General features: G+C 38.3%; 2 protein-coding genes across 4 annotated transcripts; one reads left to right on the top strand and one right to left on the bottom strand.

Annotated features, from left to right (window-relative positions):
* On the bottom strand, positions 750 to 5,818 carry LOC8076746 (probable magnesium transporter NIPA4). 3 transcript variants are annotated; one of them, XM_002450442.2, is made up of 9 exons: positions 5,488 to 5,818; positions 4,439 to 4,495; positions 3,705 to 3,795; positions 3,430 to 3,590; positions 3,170 to 3,297; positions 2,906 to 3,043; positions 2,156 to 2,248; positions 1,564 to 1,669; positions 750 to 1,485 (listed from the first exon to the last, which is right to left on the bottom strand). In XM_002450442.2, exons 1-9 carry the CDS (start codon positions 5,648 to 5,650, stop codon positions 1,295 to 1,297), a joined length of 1,128 nt encoding a protein of 375 aa, XP_002450487.1. In that variant the 5' UTR covers positions 5,651 to 5,818; the 3' UTR covers positions 750 to 1,294. The 3 variants fall into 3 exon arrangements, with proteins under 3 accessions (XP_002450487.1, XP_021317357.1, XP_021317358.1); XM_021461682.1 differs by lacking the exon at positions 5,488 to 5,818 and adding an exon at positions 5,167 to 5,206 and having other exon boundaries at positions 773 to 1,485; XM_021461683.1 differs by lacking the exon at positions 5,488 to 5,818 and adding an exon at positions 4,633 to 5,145 and having other exon boundaries at positions 773 to 1,485.
* Positions 11,743 to 12,126, top strand: LOC8056282 (putative UDP-glucose glucosyltransferase). Its single transcript, XM_021461943.1, has one exon. It carries the CDS (start codon positions 11,743 to 11,745, stop codon positions 12,124 to 12,126), a length of 384 nt encoding a protein of 127 aa, XP_021317618.1.

Below are 16,339 nucleotides of genomic sequence, written 5' to 3' on the forward strand. Positions count from 1 at the left end.
TGCTAGGTAAGGAATGACACGTAGCATGTGCCATATGATAATTGAAACAACATGATGACATCAAACCCTAAACAACAAAGCTGATGCTCCTTAGAAATAAACAAAATGGAACTTTCACAAAAGAGAAACTAAGTTCCCGTGATCAATTCGTTATCTAGGATTATGCTTGATATAAATAATCATATTATCTCACACATCAGTTAAGAGACATTTAATCATGCACACAATCATACAGTCCTATGTGTTGAGGTACCTGCAATATATTGGGTTTAAGCATATAACAGGTTTTTTTTTTCTAATCATATACACCACAATATATTATCCTCAATCCAAGTTGAGGTTAATTTTCACAAGAAACTGTTGCACTTAACTTTTTCAAAGCAAGTTCAGCAGATTTTCTAAGCAAGAACAGTAGAACCAACAAATAAAAAGGCTGCATCAAATAGTAGCAACAGGGAGCAACAAAAAAAAAAGGCAAAAACAGTTCATACAAGAATAATATGTTTGAGGAGAAACTCTTTTGGTCTTCCCTTAAAAAATCACTTCTGTTTCTTTCTGCATCCAGGTATCCTGGAAACTTACAAAGTATGGCAACTAATACAAATTTAAAGCATTGGCTGTATACTTGTAATAACTATCCAAGCAAACCTTCCAGCTTTAATCACACTTATGGTCCCAAAAGTACATTTTTAAACAGTAAACACTATTAAGAATGAAAAACAATGCTTATCAATGAGGCACATACTCAGAAAAATATTAACAGTGTGAGACATGAATTATAATGATCAACAGTTTATCCAAAGGGGTCCCTTATCAGAAAGTCTGAATTGATATACTTACACAGACTAAGTATACACAATGACAACTGGGCAGCAATTTGAGGTAATTACAGGTAAAACTGAAGCCTGACATTTCTATATGGCGTCGTCCTAGTAGAAATCAGATAAGATCACACTGCAGCTAACACATGACGTCCTAAAATGAGGGGAAAAAATAGTATAGTTGGTGACACCACTGTATCTAAGTACACTTCGAATGCTTTTCTGGAACCAATGTTCCTTGATGACTAGAACTTAATTGGCCTGAATGTGGCATCCTTCTGGCTTGCTCCTTCGCTAAAATCATCATCAAGATACAGGCGAACCACAGTTGACAACTTATAATCCGTAGTATCAATCTATCCCAGGCCAGGTTGATGTAAAACTACCAGCTCCAGTTTTACATCAAATCAATCATGTCTGAGAGCAAATGATTCTCAACAGCTTCCTGCCAAATGTTGGCGAAGAATTGTCTATCAGACAATACTTGAGTCCTTGTATCTAAGAAACTGCTCTTCCTTTAGGTAACCATTTTCAACCTTGGGAAGTGACAACGTCAAGGTCTCATCATCTACAGAATCTTGACATTTTAGTGGCATGACTTCAATTGCAAACGCACTCTGACTAGCATGCTTTGGCCGTCGTGTGGACAAACATTGTCCAGGACCTGTTTGAAAAGAAAATTTCAAAAGACAAAACCAAGCATTCTCAAGGGGTGTGTAAAAACTCATGAATCATGACATACTATCAGTCATATCTTTTGTCTTGTGAAGAAGAAACGTCCCAGATAGGATAGTCATGAAGCCACACATCTCTGTAACAATTTGTGTTGGATTTTGATGGTCCCAATCCTGCACATCAAGAAACAAAGCGCTGATAAACTGAGAAGACATAGATTTGATGCAGTATGTAATTCGCATAAAAGGCATGATCACCATGCATATATACATATAGAGAGAGAGAGAGAGAAAAAAAAGAGAATTATGTCAATATATAGATAAAACTAGCACAACTCTAATAAGTATATATATAAAGAATAGAAGACACTAATGTGTGAACTTCTGTTAGTTAGTAGTTACAGAGGATCCTGGAGCCTGTATTTGGCAAGCCACTAATGTGTGTACTCCTGTTAGTTAATATACTGAAAGCGAAATGCCTATCATTGTGAGATCTAGTTTCTAGCAAACCTCCCCCACTTGTAGGAACAATATATAGTTAGATGAAGGCAAGAATAGAATCAAACAGCAAGCAAGTGAATTTCTTAACTTTTTTCAACAAAAACATTCACTTAACAATAAATGAGAATAGTTTCTCATGAAAGTAATAAAATGGGTTACCTTGAACATTATCACACTGGCTATAATTGTTAGTGATGTAAACATCACGTAATATATCGGTGAGACTACAGCTGTATTAAATGTATCCAATGCCTGCAATTTAAAGAGGAAAGCACATTAACTTAGCTTGCATGTAATTCTTGACCATATTTTAAAATATCCGAAGACCAGCTTGATACAGTAAGAACTGCAACCTAAAGTTCAAAAGCATAGCACAGATTATAAAATAAGCTGCGTACACTTCCTTTTGTTTGCATAACAGCATAAGTAATAACATCGCCTTCCCTTATTAAAACCAAATATGTATCCTTCACAAGGCAGATAATGCAACATGTAATGAATCAGACAAGCTGCTTAAAGAACCCTTGCTAATCCAAAAGTCCAGATTCATTTTTTGTATCAAAACTTGATCATATATTAAGGAATCACTTTTGCACTCACAGAATGAGGTCTGGAATAAAGTAACATGGAAGCTTACAAGGCTAAATTCCATTCAGTTAGATGCATACTAGAAAGACATTCTGATGACTAAAAATGCTGCTAAGCCACCCAGATATGCAACTCTTTAATGATTCTAGAAAGGACAGAAATAACTAAGGTAATAATCTCTTCAGTGGATTTGGTGAGCCTCATATGCTTATCATGGTGGTCAAACTTGCATGTTTCAGAAAAACTGGATACTTTCTATATCTAAGTATGATTCATTAATGTAGTCTATAATAAAAATAAGTCACAAAACAGAACAATTACCTTATTTAGATAGTTAATCTGGGTGCTCACGCAGGTAGCTACAATTAGTGCAAAGGCCCAAGTCTGAGGATAGAATAATTGGTTTGTTCCTGAGAATGTTAGCTTCAAGGCAATTCCAAGAGCTCTTACACTCATAACCTGCAAAACTTATTGCTATCAGATAGAAAAATGGTATTTTGTGAAATTCCAGTTGACAAACATAAAAAAGTTGACAAACATAAAAAAGATCATGCTTGATCCATATATACTTGGGGAAAAACGTACCGTGAGTGATCCCAGAAGAGAACACACTCCAATGTACACCATTATGTTTGTTTGTCCATGATGGGGGACAACAAAATATATAAGCACTAAGGCTGCTGCAACTACTATAGCCGCATAGCAAAGGAAAGCTGCAAATAAAAGGAAGCGATAATTAATAAATTTAGCTCATGGAAATTGTAACAAAGTCATAATGATGTTAATCAATCTTGATACTATTCAGTATACTAGATACCAGTTTCAAGAAAAAGAATAGTAAATACCTGGTTCAGTTGCAAGATCCCAAACTTCCTTTACAGAATCAATGTCACGCTCTTGTGGAGCATGGAGCACAATTGTGATGGATCCAACAACACAGAGAACACAACCAAGTATACCAAACGTGTGCAGTTTCTCCTGTAGAATGGCATGTGCAAGTGCAGCGCTGCAGAAATTTACAAATAATTATCATTTCAATTTAGTAACTAGCTAGGTAAAGAATAATGCTATTAAGTTTGACATAAACATGTATGCTATTAAGTTTGACATAAACATGTACCTGATGATTATACTGAGTGCACCAAGAGGAGTGACAAGAATAGCAGGAGCAAATGCATAAGCAGCAAAATTAGCAATTTCACCTACAATCACTGTGCACAAAAGACATGTATAAGTGAACATATTTCAATTCAAGTTTCTTTAATTCAGTATGCTTCAGTGACAGGTTCTCTTAAAAAAGATTGTAGCAGCAGTTTTTTTCGTACAGAAAACAATTAGCAAACTTAGTACACTACATAATCTCATTCTGTCCACTTTCTATTAAGTTCAACAAAGATTTTGCAGAGAATGCCCTGGAAAATCAAACCAGACATTGTCAGCAATGAATTGTTGCATTCAGATGACAAGATCTCAATTGTACTGACATTTTTCATGGGCCAGTACTGGTCCAGTAACAACTACTTTCCTATATCTACATGCACCTATGAAACTATCAAAAGCTGCTTTCTTGAATGAACTCTTACTATCCCTAATACAAATTGGCCATGCGTATCTCAAATTCTCAGCACTTTTTTTTTTGCATTTTTTCTATAAGGAATATAAGCATAGGCAGTGTTAGCAAAGCAGGGTGAGAACCAACTAAACTCTCACTAGTATTGTTAGGCCAAGCAAGAATAATAATGGGGAAAATACTCAAATGTAACATGATGTGCTTTAGATTAGAAGGAGAACACCAATAACCCCAATGCAGAAAAGGATTTCATACATATAGGTGACAAAGGATAGAAGACTTACTCGAAATCATGCCTATCCACCAAAGAGGCTCCACTAAGTAAGAAAACCCTCCATATCCTGGTTTATAAGTACATAAAAACATCTAATTATGCTTGCACTAAACTAAAGGAAAGCAAAAGGGCATAATTTCTGAAATACATTTGAATAATATCAGTATATTGCCAGACTCGTCATCAGTCATGCAATGGGCGTACCGTTAACAAAAACAAAGATTCACTCAGCTTGTTTCTAATAAAAGTCATTGCAAATGTAAAACAGATGTTTTCGTTTTCACTAGTTGTGCCTCCTTTGCAAGTTGCAACTGAAGAGCACAAGCAAACGCCCTTGACTCGATTGGACTACTTATGGAAGGCAAAACTTTTTTGCATCAGCATAGACCCGAAGTCTCCGGTAAGATATGTCTGGCTGTCAATGATTGCAACCTTTTTCCCTACCAAGCAAAGAGAATCAATCCATCCACCAAATGACAATAAGAAGAATCAGGAAGGATCTTTGACTAAATTCATTGGGCTGGCTGACACAATCGAACTTTGCTGTCATTGTGGTCAATTTCGGCCATGACCAAATCTACCACGCCCAAAGAAATTAACCTTTTCTCCGGAGTCAACTTGCTCCTCTGACAAACCAAATCAAGAAAAGAAAAGCTTCAGGAAAGAGAAAACTACTCAGGATCCCCAAATTTCCACCACGAAAGTAATTTCTTGGACTCGACTGGACTTCCAGTATACCATCGAGAAGAACAGACAACCACATTTTTTTTCTACCGCGGCAGATCCCTCTCACCAACCAAACCAACAACAGCCACCCGAAACCGCGTTGCAAGGGGAACCCCCCAAAAAAAACAAGAAATCAATTTCAAAGCTTCAACCCGATTCCCCAGTATCCAGCTAAGCAACCACATGGCTGGCACACAGCCCAACAACTCGACCCGCCTCGCCGTCGTGCGAACCAACCAACCCAGCGCGCGCACCAACCAGCCTGGGAGGAGGAGATCCAGACACCAGAGCGGGCATCCACCGACGGACGCGGCGAACAGAGCCCTCACTCACCCGCGCGGACGCCGGAGTCGGCGGCCCTCCTGAGCCCCATCTTCTTGACGATGAAGCTGGCCCCGATGAAGGCGCTCGACGACACCGCGAGGACCAGGCCCTTGGCGTTGTCCGACGACATGCCCCCGCCGCGCCCGGCCGCCGCGGAAGCCGGCGCCGCCATCTTCTTCCCCCGCGCGCTCCCGGTTCCGGCGTCACTACGAGACCGCTGACTCAGGCGCCTACGACTCCGCCGCCGCCGCCGCCGCCACCGTCGGCATGTGGAGTGTGAGCGGAGGAGAAGAGGAGCGGTCGGAAGCGGGAGGAAAAAGAGGGAAGACGAAGAAGTGGGAATTTTAAGGGGCCCAGACTTTTATATGACGCGTAGCCCTTGGAGAATCTCATATTTAGATGTGGGTTTACCAGAAAAAAAAAATCTCTAGAAAATCTATCAATTTGGAGAGCTTAAAAAATATTTATATTTATATCTATATATATGTGTATATTTAAATAGTGAAGAGAAAAAAGTGTTTATTCCTTCTATCTTTTTTTTTTACTTTTTGACCTGAACTCATGTCTTGTGCTCATATAATAAGTTAGAAACACATGTGTTTGTGTGTCCGGCGACAATACATGATCCTATTATAACCGTTACATAAATCTCCAAACCATAAATCATTCATCTAATCGTGAAACAAGGTTTTCCATTTTGTTCTAACAACATGTGGGCACGTCTACTAGTAAAGGTATATGGTTTGGCTCACCACTACAAAGTCATTTACAGAATCTAAGGCAATCTTCTAATAAATAATCTATCATCCAATATCTAGGCATTCAGGTAGTCTAATGTTATTTTATAAAAATAGAGTACCTACACTAGTATCCCAATATATCTCCTCTTATATCTATTTTCAAAGGTGGCCCCTAAAGTATGTAGGGGGAAGATGGCTGAAAAGTAACAGTATGAGAGTATATAAGAAAAATGCTGGTGGCTACAAATAGAAAAAAGAGAGATATTGGAGGATGGTTGGAACAAAGAAAAAGTATAGCTAGCTCTAATATAACAGTTGTATATGGATAGAAGGAGACATTGAAGAATCACTAGAGATGCTCTAGTAGATAAAGGAATGGTCATATTCCTCGACCTCATTCATTCTTCCCTTCATCACTTTGCATGCTCTTTCTTCCTTGTAGTGCATGTCCTCTGTCATGGTTAACGACTTAATGTTTTAAAATAAAACAAATACCTCCTTCATTCCAAATTGTAAGTTGTTCTGGCTTTTTAAGGTACATTATTTTTACTACACACCTAAATATATGTTTATATCTAAATTTATAGTAAAAATCTATGTATTTAGAAAAGACAGACAACTTGCAACTTAGAATGGGAGTAGTAGCTACATTTACTTATAGGTACATAAAAGAAAGGAAATAAAATTAATATTTCATTTCTACAAAGAGAACACAATTGTGGGTGTGATTTTATTGTGAAAATCACATGCTTTTATTGTGTATACTTTAACAAAACATATACGGTACTTAGTTTGAACTAGATTTTTTAGATTAATTTGAACTAGACTTGAGAATTTAGCCTAACCCCATATACGGCTTGAAGCTCGCCTACAACTAGAACTACTTACTGATGGGATTGGGCAAAGACACAAGTAAACACAAGAGTCTTTTTTTCCTGAATCACAGACATTATTTAAATAAATAAACTAATTTTCTATAAAAGTCATCCAGCCATGCTCAAAGTCACTGTCCAAATAGGATATGCGATATTTAAAGCAATTCGTTTTGTAATAGAATCATGTCCATGTGTTGCACCAGGAAAAGAATAGTATTATGTGTTTATGTGTCATACCATTATGAAAAAAAATACTTTGAGCGAGATATAGATCCTTATCGGAGCAGCACGGCGCGGTGCACCCCTCCTCTCCTCTCCTTCTAGCCATGGCGCAAGCCAGCCTGGCCCCTCTCGGCGGCGGCGCGGGGCGGCTCGGCCTCCTCCTCCCCTTCCTCCACGGCATGGATTTAGCGTGGATGGGCTCAGGTGCCTCCTCCTCCCCTCCCTCTCACGACAATGGATTTGACAGCGGCTTCCTCTTCTCCCTCCCTAGCGGCGCGGGTTAGGCGGCGTTGCGTGCCGGGAGTCAGATCTAGTGATGGCGCGTCGAGGAACAGCGGCGAGCACAGGGAGGCGGAGCACCTCCAGCACCGGTGGATTCAGTGAGAAGGACACCAGATCTGCACAAGGCAAAGCCGGATCCAATGAGGTCTCATGCGGCGGCAGCGGGTCGCGTGCAGGGGCGATGGCACGAGGCCCAACTAACAATGGCGGCGGTGGCCCATGGATGGGCTCAGTGGGCTTATCCACAGGTTTCCTTTTTTGTTTTTTCTGTGCGATTAACCGTGGCGGGCGACATAAGACAACCGCCACGGTTAATATGTATTTACCATGGTGGTTGCCTTATGTCGCCCGTCACGGTTAAATGATTAACCAAGGCGGTTGGAAGAACCGTTTCAGTTAAGCAATGATTAACTGTGACCTTATGACCGAGGCGGCTGCAAAAACCACCACGGTAAATACAAAAACCACCACGATAAATGCAAAAAGCCCTCCACAGTTAAGATTTCCTGCAGTAGCGTGATTTACTAAATTTATGTCAATGTTTTTGCCTAACTTTTATAACTTGCTAAATCTTTAACATGACAAATTTTGGATGTCAACCAAGCAAGCCCTTCTTCCCTCCTTCGGCTCCTCCAAGGCTCTTTGATTTTGCTTGGCTTGGCGTGGTTTCTCCAAGCATGTTTCTATATATATATATATATATATACACACACTCTTTGTGTTTATTTGTATTTATGGTACTACATATACGTTGTTGATGGAAAAAAAAACTGCAGTCCCTTGTTGATCCGCCCTATGTGCTCCCCAATTGGTTTTCAAAACTCGGGATTTACTCGCTTGCTTTTGTCAAAAATAATATGGCCAGAGGAAGTTCCATCCAAAAGTCCAAAATTTTGTGCCAACGTAAAGCAATCTGGTAGCACAACCGTTTCTTTGAACGAAGTTATTACTCCGTCATATCCATTCCAAATTCAAATAAGTTGTTTGCCTATTGCCCAACAAAAGCTGTGTACCAGAAGACTTACAATTTAAAAACAGATGGAGTAGTATATGTTTGGATGGGAATACATGACCTACTCCCATTTCCATCCATTTAATAAAAGGTTGGAGGTCCTTGGCCGATCAATTGGGACGTGCATGTGAAAGTTACCTCGGAACTTCGTTTTCGGAGCTTAAAAGCTCTGGCGGGCCATTATTGATTCCACTATTGGAGGTTCCACCAGCCATGGGTTAGGATTTTAGGATCTCATTCTCATTTGTGCTTGTTCTTAGGCCTTCTGAAATGGACTTGTTCACCTTCTCCTAGGTTCACCTTGTTAGACAGCAACGTTTGATGACTTTTAACAATCACACGCACTGCACAATGCAATTCACCACATTTCAATGGAATTACGAAAGGAAATGTAGTGCTCTTGTCTTGCATTTAATCCATTCAAAATAGTTATCAACTTTGTACAAATTTCTTATCCATGAGCAAATACAGGTAATAATAACTTGTGTTCTTTGCGAAAGGTTAAGAAAAAGGTTTAGAAAACAGTACTGTACTATGTTTTGTTGTGCCGTCGACTGCTTGTCACGGTGTTGTCCTGCTCCCGTGCTCCGGCAAGGCTGCAAGAGCTACGGAAAGGTCCCAAAACTAGGGTAGGTGTGGTTCAGCGTGAAGACAGCAAGTACACCTGCAATGTCCAGCCACACCAGCCAGCAAGGCAACAAACAAAAGCTGCTACTGTCACTAGTGCTCTGCCCTGCTCGTTCGGCAACAGCTTATTTTGTCCCCTTGTCACTGAGGCCCTGTTTATTTTACAAAATGTTAAGGGCTCTTTAGATTTAGATTGTTGATGAAAATTTTTTGGATATCACATCGGATGTGTCGGAAGGATGTCGGAAGGGGTTTTTATAATCTAATAAAAAACAAATTACATAGCTTGTCTGGAAACTGCAAGACAAATCTATTAAGCATAATTAATCTGTCATTAGCACATGTGGGTTACTGTAGCACTTAAGGCTAATCATGGACTAACTAGACTTAAAAGATTCGTCTCGCGATTTTCAACCAAACTGTGTAATTAGTTTATTTTTTTATCTACATTTAATGTTCCATGCATGTGTCCAAAGATTCGATGGGATGGATGAAAATTTTTTGGGTGGGAAACTAAACAGGGCCTAAAGATTTTTTGTCACATCGAATTTTATGTCACATGTATGAAACATTAAATATAAATTAAAAAAAACTAATTATACAGTTCGTATGTAATTTGCGAAACGAATCTTTTAAGTTTAATTAATTTGTCTATAATTAGACAATAAATATCAAATACAAACGAAAGTACTATAGTAATATTTTGTAAAGTTTTTGAGGAAGTAAACAAGGCCCGAGACATTTCAGATTTTTTTTTACTGCTGGGTAACAGTAATAGATTTGGTAATCGAATATGAGTGCTTTTCAGGCTCGCCGAGTTTACTGCTCGGTGACGGCGACGCGTCAATATATCTGGTAATGGAATGTGAGTTGGGTCTTGTTTACTTTTACTCAAAAACTCAAAATTTTTCAAGATTATCCGTCGTATCGAATCTTTAGATGCATGCATAGAGTATTAAATATAGACGAAAATAAAAATTATTGCACAGTTTGATCGAAATTGATGAGACGAATCTTTTGAGCTTAGTTAGTTTATAGTTAGACAATAATTACCACAAATAAACAAAAGTGCTACAATATCGCAAAATTTTTTTCCTTCGGGAACTAAACAAGGCTGCTTGGATTCAAAATCCCTGCCAATTGATTAACTGAAGCACAGTATATAGTTTCCTAATACCAAAACTACTACTACTACGGAAGAGGATCGTCGGACTCACTGGGACCATAATATATATATATATATATATATATATATATATATATATATATATATATATATATATATATATATATAGTGTATATAAAAATTAATAGATATAAAAACTATATGTAGTTTCTAATACCCTAAGTGAGCCATATTTCAGGATACAGTTTCAAACTGGAGTACTGGACTACTATTAATGTGTTCCCCAAGTCTAGTAAATCAGTAGACCTCTAGTCTGGAATGTGGGTTTTCCCCCCTTGAATATTGTATTTTTTTCTATAAAATTGAACTGACTTTGCAAGGCTCTCTTTGGAAATGCAAGAAAATTTGTCGGAATTCTATGGTTTTCATGCAAAATTAGATTATTTTCTATTAATTTCATGCATGATCTTTGTGAAAAAATCCTACATTGCTAAGGGACCCTTAAATTCCGAAATGATTCTTGTAAAATTTCTATGTTCCAAACTGACTTTAAGTACTTTTATGGTGCATGAACTACTACTACTTCATTCGTCCCAAATAACTATCGTTCTCGCTTCTCGAGAAATAATTTTGACTAAATATATATTAAAAGATATTATATTTATGGTACATAATTAGTATTATTGAAAAGATCTTTGAATCTATTTTTATTTGGAGATACAAATGTTGCACATATTTTTATAAATACAGTTAAACTTGTGATACGGAAACATAAAACGTCATTTATTTTAAAACGGAGGGAGTATGAACTAAGGCCGGGGATACTACTTGTGATATTCATAAAATAAGGCCTTGTTCAGTTCTAAATTTTTTTGGGTTTTGGGTACTGTAGCATTTTCATTTTTATTTGATATATAATTATTGTCCAATCATGGATTAACTAGGCTCAAAAGATTCATCTTGTGATTTACAGGTAAACTATGCAATTAGTTTTTGTTTCCATCTATATTTAATACTTCATGTATGTACCGCAAGATTCGATGTGATGAGAAATCTTGAAAAGTTTTTAGTTTTGGGGTGAACTAAACAAGGTCTAAATATGTTGGGAGCGTATGCTATGAAAACCACCTTCATATGCAAACTATGCAAACTCTCATCAGGAGCGTAGGATGATCATCCGATGGTTAGAGACAATGGTGGGATATTTTCCACTTAAACCCCCCCACTCATCCTACCCTGAAGGTGCACTGGTGGCTTTGTATTCTCCACGCTGCGTCCAGTCGCCCGGAAGGTGATTTACGGGTGCACCACTGCACTTTGCCGGCCAGCTCAAGGGGGAGTCCCGATGAAGACGTGGCAGCAGAGGTCCGAGTCTGATCCATGGGCGAGGAAGCAATGGTCGTGCCCACCGTGGCAGCAGCAGCAGCGACAACGAGCGGCGCCCCGCCGCACCTGCTCCTAATCTGCTTCCCTGACCAAGGCCACGTGAACCCGATGCTCCGCCTGGCGAAGCGCATCGCGGCGAAAGGTCTCCTGGTGACCTTCTCCTCGGTCTCCACCGTCGGCGCGAAGCTGGCCACGTCCAGGGGCGTGTCGGCCGGCGGCGACGGCGTCGCCCTCGGCCGGGGACGCGTCCGGTTCGAGTTCGTCGACGACGAGGACCTCGGCCCTGACCTGGACGACCTCATGCGGCACCTCGCCAAGGAAGGACCGCCGGCGTTCGCGAAGCTGCTGGCGCGGCAGGCGGCGTTCAGGGTAGGATGAGTGGGTGGGAGTTAAGTGGAAAATATTCTACCGTTGTCTCTAACCATCGGATGATCATCCTACGTTTTTTATGAGAGTTTAGTTGGTTTTTATAGCATACACTCCCAAATATGTTTGGCTTTTTATAAACACAAAGTGGTTTTGGCGGGACATCGAAAGTGGTTTTGGACATGCATTTCCGTTAGGAGGGTACACATATATTTGCAATTACCAAGTGCTATTAGTCTACTACTACAAACAATCTAAGCTAGTAGCAACAAAACATTCATGTTATATATACTCTGGTTACTTGGTTAGCATTAGCTAGTCCAGCCTAAATAAAAAAATAAAAAAAAAGCTAGTCCGGCCAAAAGTACATCATGCCGTACTCTTCTTTTGCTATAGTATACTCCTTCTCTAGTCCATTCAAATTTGGATCGGAGGGAGATGCTGACTGGGCAGTAGAGAGTGTGAGCCTTCTAACAATCATTACGCAATCATTGTGGACATCAAAGAAGCCCTGATCATCATCATACTATAGTCCTTGTTACCGGAAAGTAACTATGATATACTATCATTTTATTTTTCTCAAACTTAGGGACCACGCTGTGAAGTATACTGTATATGCATGTTCTAGTTTTTTGGAACATCATGAAAGACGTGACAAAAGGTTTCGGCTACAGGTCAAATTAGGCGTTCACAGGCGTGCCTTCGATGTCAGCTAGCTAGCTGTACATGTCGTCGTCCTCTATAGAAAAGACGACCGTGCACAGCCTATAGTACACACTCAACTCGAGTACACTACACCTTCGACATGGTCCATCTTCAATTCATAGTAGCTTCTTTGAAAAATATTACCGTACTGCTCCTACCTAAGAGTTGCGTGTTGTCACGTTGTGTTCTCCGTACGTACAAATCCATCCAAATCACCAACTCTGGTGTAGTATATACATACGTATGTCACACTACATGTCCGTGTATAATCCCATCGTATTTGACAACCGGTTTTGTCTAGAAATGGAGCATAGGAATCGCAGCTCAAATTAATTGTCATGTACAGTGTAGACGACTCCATGGACTGGAGGTACCTTTTGTGAAATGCCCAGTCAAATCTTACAGATTTTGACATCTTATACGTATAAAAATACAGTATTAAAATGTTGCTGATTTTTGACCTCTTATATATGTATAAAAATATAGTACCAAAATGTTACAAATTTTGACCTATTATGTATAAAAATATAGTATTTCAATTATAACATAAAATGGCTAATGATTACTTTGTCATGAAAACTATTGTATTTTTACTATACCGGCCTGAATTCCAAATTATTTATAGGTGTCCCTACTGCTATCGTAAATCAATTGATCTATTTTAATTTGACTAGACTTTTAGAAAAAATATATTAACATCTACAAGTTTAAATAGGTGCGCTATCAAGGTATATTTTATGATAAACTAATCTGATGTAATAGATATGGGCGTATTTTTCTATAAGCCTAGCTAAAGTTAGAGAAATTTCACTTAGACCAAAGTTAAAGCGGTCTACAATTATATTAGAATGAAGGATATAATTAATAACATATATATGAATAAGGTCATAATTAAATGTTATAAACACTGAGTCAATTTCTTTAGCATGATTAATTATACGAAAAATTGAGCTAAGCAGCAATTAACATTTACTACCATAGGTGTCTTTTGCACCTCATATAGCTAATAGTTAGCTACTAAAAGTTACTCGAGGTCCTCGGCTAATAAACTAGCTAATATTTTACCTACCACCTAGCTAACAATTAGCTATTAGCTGGTTTCTTCCGGCTAACACAACTAGCTAATAGTTACTCCTAGGACACCTAGTTTATCTGTATCAATTAATTGACTACCAATTCAATCCTAGAATGGCAGGTAGCATATCATACGGCTCCATTAGGGATCAACTTAGCAAACTATTAGAGATGTATTAGCTAAGAGAAATCTGCTGATACCTAATTGCTAGCTGGAGGTGGTAGGTAAAACATTATGTGAGGATCTAAATAGATCCCAGTTAACTATTTTTAGTAGCTAACTATTAGTCGTAATTGACCTAAACTGCCATAAGGCACCTAGATTTTTCTGGGGCAAGTAATTGACTACCAATCTTAATTATCCCTATTCCTAGGTAGGCAGGTAGCATATGTATGGCAACCTGCATTTTTTATTATGTTATATCCATGATTTCCCCCCTTTTTTCTGGTTGCCATTTTTTTTTGTCACAAAGGTATAAATAAAGAACATGGGGGCCAATCGACAAGTAATCAAAATGGTCCTTTTCGTTGCTTCAATAATGGACGGTCACCTTATGTGCTTTGCAAGATAAAGACTCGTCGTCGTAGCCATGCGTGCATGTGGCTTCGCGCAGTGGCCTCGCTCGTCCATCTCATCGACACCACATACACTCGATGTTCCTTAACTTGTACAAGTACAGTACACATCATTGCACCTCCTTTTCCTATAAACAGATTCGTTTAATTTTGCAGGGGACTATTATTTTCTTGTGATTTTATTTGATACGACGACGCTTATGAATGAAGTATACATGACGATTAGACACGATTGCTTATAAAGGGGATGAATGAATGGATGCTAGTTCTATCTCTTTACCATGGACGGATCTATATAGACTATACAGGGTGTCGACACACCAAAAAACAATAATTATGCTTAAATTTTTACCATATTCGCATCCACACGATAAAATCCTATGTACCTACTAGACAAGCGCACTCTCTCAAATTTGCTTTGGCTCCGCCACTGCTTCTTACATACATATCTCAAAATAAAATCTTTATATTAACCCTACAGTGAGAAAGAAATTAAAACGAATATTAATAAATGAAAAATGGAAAGGAGGGACGAAACTGTTTAGCTAGAGTTCACCTGCCTCTGCATTTTTTTCTTCATTACAGAAAAATGTTAGGCCAGGGGAAAGCGGATATGCACTGCCCTTTTCCATTTCTTTACAGCAATATACTTTTTCATCTCAATTTATAAGTCATTTCAAAATCTTAGAGAGTTAAAACATCTTAAGTTTGATCAATATTATAAAAAATAAAAAGATTTATAACATCAAATAGATATTACTATGAAAATATAACTAATGAAGAATCTAATAATACTTAGATGATATCATAAATGTTATTATGCTATAATATAAATTTGGTTAAACTTGAAATTCTTTGACTCTTCAAAATTGTTGGAATAACTTATAATTTGGGATAGAGCGTGGCTGAAAATACTGCTCGCTAATTTATTGTAAGAGAAAAATACTGTTGAGTGACAGAAAAAATACAGCAACCGAACAAGCTCTTAGGAGTGGAACTGTGCATGTGAACACTGCGCAGGTGCCGGCTCCCCCACGTATGAGCGGCTGCAAATTAAACCTGCAAAAGTGCATGAGGTTCTGTCGTCGTTGAAAGAACCAAATCCAAAGAACAATGTTGATGTTATCTATCTGTTAATGTTCTATTTACAATTACTTGGGTATTATTCATTTTAGATAAATAGTGATCACAACTACAAGCAATAAAGCAATAGAAACAAAAAAACAAACCAATTCAATTATAAATACGAAGATAACATTTCTATAAAAATGATACTAGTTTATTTTTTCTGATTTTAAATATATTAATTATGGATTTTTTAGAGAGCAAACCAGATTTTTATAATTATTAAACATCTAAAACCATCTATGAACCAGCAAAAGGATCAAATTTATCCGGTTTCGACATTGGCGTTCATTACCTGGTTTTATAGTTCAGTGTTGAAAATGAAACTCACGTACAATTTAGAGGTTAAAAAAATGCACTTTACCTTAAAAGAAAGGAAGAACCTAAAATATCACATATACCATAGAACAATGCCCAGCTGCATACATGGATCAGTTATGACCAATGAGCTAGTTGTTGAATTGGGCCACAATTCAGTTATGGCCAATCAGTGTTTGTGTTTCTCAACCAAACTGAAATAAAAGTATACATCTACTTCACTTATATTTTGGTATAGGACCATGCACTGCACGCCATATATCCGACTTTGCACTAAATGATGTTGAACTCATCTCTTGTACGTTGACATTACAAATAACCACCACTGTACCTGCAATGACAACCTTGTCCACTGGCACGTGGAGGGCATACTCTCGTCAAAGCCGGATTTTGCAGAGATCTTACCACTGGACCAGTGCTTGGTTCT

This window comes from Sorghum bicolor, chromosome 5, assembly GCF_000003195.3.
Source record: "Sorghum bicolor cultivar BTx623 chromosome 5, Sorghum_bicolor_NCBIv3, whole genome shotgun sequence".
Taxonomy (NCBI): domain Eukaryota; kingdom Viridiplantae; phylum Streptophyta; class Magnoliopsida; order Poales; family Poaceae; genus Sorghum; species Sorghum bicolor.